The sequence below is a fragment of the Anticarsia gemmatalis genome, chromosome 11 (genome assembly GCF_050436995.1).
Source record: "Anticarsia gemmatalis isolate Benzon Research Colony breed Stoneville strain chromosome 11, ilAntGemm2 primary, whole genome shotgun sequence".
In the NCBI taxonomy this organism is placed as follows: domain Eukaryota; kingdom Metazoa; phylum Arthropoda; class Insecta; order Lepidoptera; family Erebidae; genus Anticarsia; species Anticarsia gemmatalis.
Window position 1 is genome coordinate 13,404,983 of NC_134755.1, and position 9,837 is coordinate 13,414,819.

Consider the following 9,837-nt stretch of genomic DNA (forward strand, 5'->3'; position numbering starts at 1 on the left):
TACTGGCGAGCTTAGTGGCTTAGTGACGATTGGCTTATAAGGCATCTGTCATCGTTTAACTACAAATAGAGTATCTCTTGAATCATTGTTAGAGTGTGACTACTAAAATAGTAGCCTGATTGTGATTCAAATACCTACATATTATATGAATAATCAATCAAGATTCACACCAGAAGTACCTGACGGATTTTGAATACACAGATACACAGATAGTTTACAACCTAAATTAACAATCCCAAAAATCATCTTCCCACATAACGTGTTGGGCGGTTTAGTTTACAATATAGCTGTTAAGTGCAGTACTCACCAAGCGCGGCGAGTATACCGGCGGCCCAGAAGACCTCGCCGCAGAGCGCGGGCAGAAACAGCAGACCTCCCATGCGGCTGCCGAACGAGTCCTGCAGCGGGTCCAGCATCGTCACGTAGCCTTGCTTGCGCATCGGGTTCGCGAAGAATATACCACCTGCACACAATACATGCTTATTACTAGTAGTTCAACCTTAGTGAGAAAGGATCTTTCTTTTTCGTGTAAAGATATAATCATAAAAAAATAAATATCGTTAAACCCTGCAGAGCAAGAATCTTCTCCTAAACGAGGGAAGGATTAGGCTTTGAGTCCATTATGCTAGTCAACTGCGGGTTGGGGTGTTTATTGCATGACCTCCAGAAATGTGTTTTATTAGGCATGCAAAGTTCTATCACGATGTATGCGTTCACTATTACTTTCACAGTTTCACATAAATTCGAAAAGGTTTTGATGTGTTGCCTTGGTTTGTAGACCAATTTCAAATGGTATCTTATACAAGGTGATCTAAGGAAGATGGAAGTTGATCTACTCTCTGTATTATTAGAAAGAGACAAACAGCAATAACAAGTAATTGTTCTCACCGAAGACGAGCGAGAGCGCGTATCCGAAGGGCGCCTGGCACCACACCAGGCCTGACGTGTAGATGGCCTCCGCCGTGCCGTTGATGTAGCCGCCGCCCACCCATGTCGCTGAAACAATACACACAGTTTACATAATGTTCCGAACGCAAAAGGATGAAATGCGACCTTATATCTAACACTCCGCTCCTCGTTTGTCTGATATTTCTATTTGATCTCAGAATTTACTGTTATTTATCTATTTATCGTATGGTTAGTGGTCAACCTAGTGGCAAAGTTGTTCAAGCCGCCCGAAAGGTTTTTGACATGGCACCAGGGACCAACTTTTTACTTGTCACCAATCTATAGAATGACCGCGCCAACGGTTGCTTAACCCACAGATCGTCTACCGATCGATGAGCACAACTGGCTATGAGCGCCTCGATGTTATAAGTTACTGGAATATTTATCAGATAGGTTATCCAACACCTAAATATAATCTGTGACGCTAGTCCTTAATATCCTTATTAAGTTTGTTGATTCAGTAGTACGTAGCTTTCCGATCGCGTAGCTTTTCGTAGACATGTCTACGCCGTAGCAACGTAGCTATCTCAAAACTCGATACTTTTAAGAGAAACCTAGTGAGTGAGTTTTTTTCACCAGTTTAGAGAAAATACAAAACACTGTTTACTTAAACAATACTTGTTTAAGTAAACAGTGTTTTATATTCTCAATTATGCTGAAATAATAAGACACGCCTTTGTTCATCTATATGTTACGACAAACTTCTGGAAATGATGAAATACAAGAATGTCATTCTCATTACGTCTCTATCTCAAAATGAAGGTAATTATAAGTAGTAGTGACGGTGACAGGACAGTGAAGATGTTCGCTTGACCGGCTACTGAGCGTGAATGTTTAGTGAGGGGTGTAGGCAGAGTTCACGGTACAACGCCTCCACGGATATCTGCCCGACTACAATAGAATGATTAATAATAAGCATTAAATTGGAACATATATTTATTTATTTATTATATCACTAAAACTACAAATTAAATTGCAAACAAGAATCTTAAACACTCCTCCAAATATAAAATATACGCAACGGACACAAATTACAGTGGATCTTACAAAAAACTCAACGTGGCTCAACGTGATTATTTGTAGTATCCGTTATGTCACAGTACCTACCCCACGTAAGTCTCGAAAGCTTAAAACGTATAAATCTTTACACACTTTTATAGCAAACCTCATAGTCGAGATGGATAAAGGTCACTCATTTTGAACTTCAAGAACCGATTTCAACGATGACATTTTTATTTGAAAGTTGGTTCACTCCCATTCGTTATTTTATGTTATATCCTTTCGAATGTCTTTATTAATGACTAGCTGACCCGCGCAACTTCGCTTGCGTCACATAAGAGAGAATGGGTCATATTTTCCCCGTTTTTGCAACATTTTTCGTTTCTACTCCGCTCCTAATAGCCGTAGCGTGATGTTATATAGCCTAATAACCTTCCTCGATGAATGGACTATCTAACACTGAAAGAATTTTTCAAATCGGACCAGTAGTTCCTGAGATTAGCGCGTTCAAACAAACAAACAATCAAACAAACAAACAAACTCTTCAGCTTTATAATATTAGTATAGATATAGTCATGTATCTTCGTGGAGCTAAAAATTGGGAATCTAATGGTAGAATCCGACTGAGTCAAAACTAAGGTTCGTTTTTTTCGTTCGTCGTCGTCGTCGTAAGAATCGTTTTTTTTTTAAGAATTATTCAAACACTACTGGGATAAAGTGCAAACGAAACCAAATGAAAAACTACAAAACCTCGACTCGTGACCTTTACCGGAGATACTATATAGATACCGTACATCGTTTTAATTGGTGCACTGTAGGTGTATGTGTGTGTGTGTGTGTGGGCGTGCTCAGTGTCAGTTCGCAATATTCCAAGTAAACCCGTGACGTCAGCACCACGCACCTCCGGGCGGCCATTAGCTAACAGCCACGATCTGACGCTACCGAGAAACGTTGCTTTACTGGAAACTATATGTAATTACTGCTGCTATTACCTGTCTCTCTACACCTACATACGTTGTTATATATTAATCTCAGAAATTATTCTAAGAAAAATTAATGTTTCTCAGCACGTAAATAAGTATTATTTTTTTTCGAAGAAGTGTCTGTTCTTAGTAGTAAGAAATAGTAGAGGATAATTTATGATGTAGAAAGGTGTTTATTTCTATTTATGTCGTATTTCTGTGTTAATAAACCGGTGGAAATAATAACGAAAGTTGAAATATTGTACATGATTTCAGAAGCTTAAGTATCTCTTAACAGCCGATAGGCTCTCTACTGAATTATAGTATACTAGCTTCTGCCTGCGACTTTGTTCTCGTTATTTGTTACCTAGGAGAGAATTTTCGTTCAAACGTTCCCTATTTTATCCCCTTAGGGGTGGAATTTATTAAAACCCTTTCTTAGCGGCTGCCAACGTCATAACATGGCAATCTACCTGCATGCCAAATTTCAACTCGATCCGTCCAGTGCTTTAGGATGTTTGTTGATAGATCACTATATCAGTTACCCCCTAGGTACATTTAGCGGTAGTTTATCTATTCAATAGCGTTTTTTCTATATAAGTTTCAACGCTATTGAATAGATAAACTACCGCTTATTGTACTCAGAAACGGGGGATAAGTCAATCAGTCAGTCACCTTTGAGTTAGTATTTAGATAGTAGTAGTCTCACCGGTCATAGTGAATATTCCGACGAAGAGTCCGATGGAGCGGCCGGCGAGCATGACCTCCTCCTCGGAGTCGTTGCCGGGGGGCTTCTTGCGGCCGGCCCAGATGCCCACGGCCAGGATCAGCACGTAGAACAGCACGATCGACACCACGCCCGCCACGTTTATCATCTTGAATGATTTTTGTTCTACCTCCTGCAACAAAATTAGATATTGAAAGGTGTTATGCGAAACGTATGTACAAACTTAGTGAATAAGTTGTAAAGTTTACTGTGCAGTAAAGGCGTAAGATAAACTTATGTTACTCCCCAAACTCAGTTGACCGATGGCTTATTGCACAATACTAAGATGCACAATAGGTCAGTCAGTCAGTCAGCCCAAAGTCAGTCAAAAGTGTTACAATATAATGACGATTTTAGTATTTACTCTCATTTTAGAATATGAAAGTGGGTATTTAACAGTCAAATATAGCCATTCGTAGTTGAAGAACAAGTTCCTATAACAATATATTCTCGAAGTAGACTGTCTTGCCGTTTTTTTATGCGAGTTTAAACGCTATGGAGTAGAAAATCTAAATACGCTAAATGTACCTCAGAAACCGGGGGTTTTTCATCTATACTAATATTATAAAGCTGAAGAGTTTGATTAGATTCTTTCAGTGATAGATAGTCCATTTATCGAGGAAGGTTATAGGCTATATATCATCACGCTACTACCAATAGGAGCAGAGTACAAGTGAAAAATGTTACAAAAGCGGGGAAAATTTAGACCCATTCTCTCTTATGTGACGCAAACGAAGTTGCGCGGGTCAGCTAGTTTATTATATCTCATGTAAAAACTAACAAACTTTTCACCTTTTAAAAGATTGATATCAAAATACGCCAACAGCTTAGCAGTGTAACAGACAGACAGACAGAGTCACTTTCACTTTGAATATTAACATGTTCATGTATGGTAATGTAAAGTAGCGCCGAGTTGCTCTGCGAGTGTCAGTACAATGTCGGGGGAGAGTCAGAGTGTCTGGTACGAATATAACTCGTGAATAAAACATGAGTATTATTACCACACGAATTTTGCACGTCTTTCTGCCACTCTTCATAAGGCTTACTTGCAAGACGTCAGTCTATTAATATTATATTAAAGTGTCTCAATAAGTGTGTACTTTTAAAATTTACTGTAGTTTTTCTACAACCAGCGACTTCGTTAGTGTGAAAAGAATACTCGGTGAAAAATCTATGCACCTAATTTCATTTTAAACCGTTCCGCGTTTTTGCATGAAAGACTAACAAATCTAATATATACAATTCTCGCGTCACAGTTTTCGTTACCATACTCCTCCGAAGCGGCTTGACCGATTCTCATGGCTCTCTCGGCCAACATCTATTTTTCACACCTCTAAGTGAAACATATTTTTTTAAATTTATATGGCAAAACAACGTTTGCCGGGTCAGCTAGTATACATATACATTTATATTTTGGAAGAGGCTTTGACAACATTATAAAGTCTCATATGCCTGCTATTGTGTTCAATACACTCGCTCTCTAAAAACATACATTGAGCTTAAATTACATAGGTACGTCTTATGTAGTACATACGTAACATCGTGCTTGTTATACACGAAGGTGTGTGAATACACCCACGCTTCGCCATTAGCAATGTTAATATGTTGTAATAGGGGCTAAATTAGAAAGAACCGACAGTACTCCGTACGCCCGACCTCAAAATCAAAATCAAATCATTTATTCATTTAGGTCAAATATTGACACTTATGATATAGTCGTTCTAATTACTAAATTTACCACTAGCTCGGAAAGGCGGTAGAGCCTTATGAGAAGAGCTAGCAAGAAACCTGAGAATCGAACCCACCACCAACAGTCGGATACACTACCGATCGCACTACTGAAACAGTCATGTAGTCGTGACCTTAAACCAATCACGATTATTACATCTCTTTCTTCTTTTATTCTTTCTTTCTTTCCCTATTTTCAACTCCAATCGATCCAACCAATATGCTTAGTCACTCACTCAGTTTACAAAAATAACAGTCAAAGTATATGGGTAAATCGAAAATGCCGGTCAAATGTGTTACTTCACGAATTAAAATGAATATCAATTAGATGTCAATAGCTTTAATTAGCTTTAGCTTTAGATATGTATGAAGAAACTGGCCGTAAGTATGTGTTAAATATCTGCCGAGCCTATCTTCCAACTATATTCGAGTTAGCTTCCAGTCCCACTGGATGTGACTGAATACCAGTGTATATCCACAACCCAGTTATCTACCCCTTGGTAAGACTGGTTGACTTTCAAGCTTTTGGCTACTGTTAACGACTGTCAAAGATCTTTCGAAAACGACAGCTGGGACCCAAAATGTTACGTGCTTTCCGAAACACGAAGCAACTCGATATGTATAAGATGGTTACCCATCCACAGAACAACCTCGGCAAGCGTGGTTTAATTTCAGATATCGATCCGCGCGGGTGTTGTTAACTGAGTATGTGCTAACTGTACTCAGTATGTATGTGCTAATTATACCATAATACATACATTTCAACGCACATTACATAACGAATATTTTTGTTCAAAATATTCGCGTGAATTTTCCAAGCTCCTACAATTTTTGTAATAAGCAGCAATCCTTTGAATTTTCGTTATTAATTAAAATGTTATAATTACTTATTAACTGTGAAAGTGTTTTAATATCTCTGCCGCTCGACTGTTATTATTATTGGTTGTTACTTTGCTTTTAATTTAATTACCCGTGATTGAAGTCTTTGTGGATATTAATTAGGTTTTTGCCTTTCATTATATTTATTGGACAAGCTTTTAAAATTATTTCAGTGATTATTTTTATGAATCCATACTGATATCATGCTCTAACGGTGAAGTAAAACATCGTGATGAAACTTTGCATGTCTAAAAATTGTTCTAAACCTTGTTCATCAGATAATAGAATTAGAATACGGTATCATATTATAAAATTACTAGCTGACCCGGTAAACGTTGTTTCGCCATATACATTTTTAAAAAAGTAGTGTCTTTTAGGGGTATGAAAAAGAAATGTTGGGCGATTTTCAGACCTACTCAATATGCTCACAAAATTTAATGAGAATCGGTCAAGCCCTTTTGGAGGAGTACGGTAACTAACATTGTGACACGGAAATTTTATACATAAGATAGGCTAAAATTTAAACCTTTCTGGAGAATTACTCTGTATATTAGAGAAAACGACATGAAAAGTCGTTCAACGAACTATACCGATTGATAACAAAGTAATCAGATTGTTTCTAATCGTTGAACTCAATATATAATCATCGGCCCGGGTAGTCAAAAACAATGTTTGTAGGTTACTTAATGGTTCGTTTAACTAGGCTCTGCACCATATCGAAACATAGGTGGGTGGTAGATTCGGTAATGTAATGACTATCACAAGTGTCAACATTTGACCTAATTTGCTAATGATCGAAATACATTTAGTATTGGCTGTCTGTCATTCACGTAACAATATTGGAAAACAATAGAACCATCATATTCGCAGCCAATTTTATGAATACAAGATCTTTTCGACTGCTGAACATGAGGTCTCGGATTCGTTACCCAGGTCTGACATATTACTATTGGTCTTTTGTATTATTTGTATTAGAATATGTCTCAATAATAGCCTGGAGTTTGGAAACGTGGCTGGTAAATGACAATAGGCTCCCTATTAAATGGGGCTAATATTGTTAATGGCGAAAAGTGAGTATATAACACATTCGGCTACACCTTCAGGTATAACAAGTATTATGTATATGAGATTTTCCCATAAATTTTCTGAAAAAGTACCAATGACATTCTTTAGATGTAATGGTAAGGGTGACGCTATTACCAAACGCTTTTTCTTTTAATTTTTTTTTAAACCCACTGTCCCACTGCTGGGCAAGGGTTTTCTCCCAAACGAGGAGGGCTTTGGTCTTGTTATTACGTATACTATTTGTAAATGATCTCTTTTCCTCAATCACGATTGTCATGACTTCACAACATCTTTATAGTTATAGAGTCAGTTCAGCTGTGAGCGACCAACCGAGAGGCTGATCACTCCTCTCCAATGAGCTGGCGGGGCTCCGCGCAAACGCACCTCCCTCCGCCCTCGGACCTCCGAGCCAGAGGTAAATGTCATCCGGGATGCAACCCCGAACAACATACATATATACTTAACATTATTTATATATATACTACGATATTGAATATATAACTAAAAAGACGTCAGTTACATATAAAAGTATATAACTATAAATATATAAATAGTATAGCTTGGTATATAAAACATTATAGCACATTTATTCACGTAAAAACTTACTGTTATGTGCATTAATTAAGTTTGAATTTATAAGTTGTGAATATTAAATTGGAGGACATTTTTCTTTCTTAAAATAGAACTCTGTAGCCTTCTTCCATCGATTTTGAGGCAAATAGAGCAAGAAAATGGTAATAAAAGTGTTATATTGATCGTTCAGTCGCTGGTTTATCGTCTCACATACTTGTTATATATAAGAAACTGTTTGGAGAACTTATTTATATTATCACTTCATAATATACTATTATAACACGTTATCAGAGCTTTTTACACAGTCGGGAGCTTTTAATAACAGTGCCTTTATTCTAGAACTTATTCAATAGGTATATTACTTAACTGAAAGCTTATCAAATATTCATCACAACGTATGTGTGGTGTTGTTAGATAACGTTGTTGTCTCCGCGTGTATAAGGTAAGGTAGTTAGTAAGTAGTTGTTGTTATAACACTTACGCTCGTAGAAGGATAAGGTCTCTGTGTCACACCATGAGCTCACTACACGCACAATAAACACACCACTATGTGCACTACACTCTTGTCTCGCGTGTTATATGTTAGGGCTGGCGGCTGTGGGGCAGCTGTCGCCCCATCGGAGGGACGTTTTCTGTGAAGGGCTATTCCTGGTCCTAAAGCTTAGCCCGCACATGGGTGGCGGACATTGATCGTGCACGTGAGGCCCACCTTACGTAAGAGATGGGCGCATCGTCGCAGCCAGTTCACGTGGCGGTGTGACAGCGCCAGCGGAGCGACCCTCCGCGATCGATTCACCTGACGTCATTGCTCGGAGCGCCGCCGGCCGCCGCCAGCGCGCCTGCGCCAACACACTCCCACACACCTCTGATCTTATCGTTTACTTTCTTATACATTGCGCGCTTCAAACTATAGACTTACACATACTGCAGCAATTACCCAGCAGTGTACACTGTAGTGTTTGATCTATGGAAGGCGGGAGGTGGAACGCATCGGTACGGGCTGGTGTTCCCATTGACAAATTGATTGATGAGTGGAATTTGTACAGTCGCGAGCTTTGAGACAGGTAACACATTACACCTGATCACTGTCTGAGTACTCAACTGATAACAGATAAGTAAGCTCCATGTTCATCAATTAAAATAATCTATAGGTATATAACTTATATAAAGGTCATAACTTTGTTCCGATAACGTATTTATTATTTTTTTAATATTGACACCTACAGTATTTTTGCACCACGAAAAACTTTGCAAACATATCACGGTACATATTTCCATCAGATTAAAAAAAATATTTATACTAATATTTTATATCTGCGATAATCAAACCTAAGACCGGTATGCTTATTATTTTGTCCACTGCGCTACGAACCATTATCCATCATCCATGTTTTATATTTCTTTGCAATACTTTTCAGACAGACGAAGCTCAATATTTAAATCAAAGTCTTTCAAGGTGTAACGGTCGCATCTATGAACAATATGAGTAGCCGACCTAATTCAACAACAAATTAACTTTTGATGCCCACTCAGTGGTAGACAAGTGACCCCTTTGAGGTCATAGAAAACAAGATGTTTTCTGTTTCGTGTATTTTAGGTAATGTGTCCTGCGATACAAAGCTTAACTACCATGGATGAACTAGGTAAAAACTACATGAACTCTATAAACAACTCCTTATTATTTATCCAAAAATTCTTCGATTCAACACTTGTGTATTGCGGTTAATTACCTTTACACATTGACTAAACGAGAGACTAAATTTTAAGTGTAGAGTTAGTGATTAATTAATTCATGTTTAGGTAATTAGAACTAACACCAGCCTAACTGACAAAGTGCCATCCGTGGTGCCAGCACACCAACAAAATAACGCAATTAATCAAGCAAAAAAACATTTTTTTTGGAATTTTATAACAAAA

At 38.0% G+C, this 9,837-nt stretch overlaps 1 protein-coding gene across 1 annotated transcript in view; it reads right to left on the reverse strand.

Moving 5' to 3' along the window:
• ChT (choline transporter) overlaps window positions 1-8,711 on the reverse strand; it is a 46,967-nt gene extending 38,256 nt beyond the window's left edge. The window contains exons 1-4 of the mRNA XM_076120144.1: window positions 8,402-8,711; window positions 3,619-3,808; window positions 889-996; window positions 308-463 (exon numbers count right to left, since the gene is read on the reverse strand). Coding sequence (XP_075976259.1) covers window positions 308-463; window positions 889-996; window positions 3,619-3,784 — 430 coding nt within the window. The 5' untranslated portion in view covers window positions 3,785-3,808; window positions 8,402-8,711. The remainder of the gene's footprint in view (window positions 1-307; window positions 464-888; window positions 997-3,618; window positions 3,809-8,401) is intronic.
• Window positions 8,712-9,837: the final 1,126 nt, after the last annotated feature.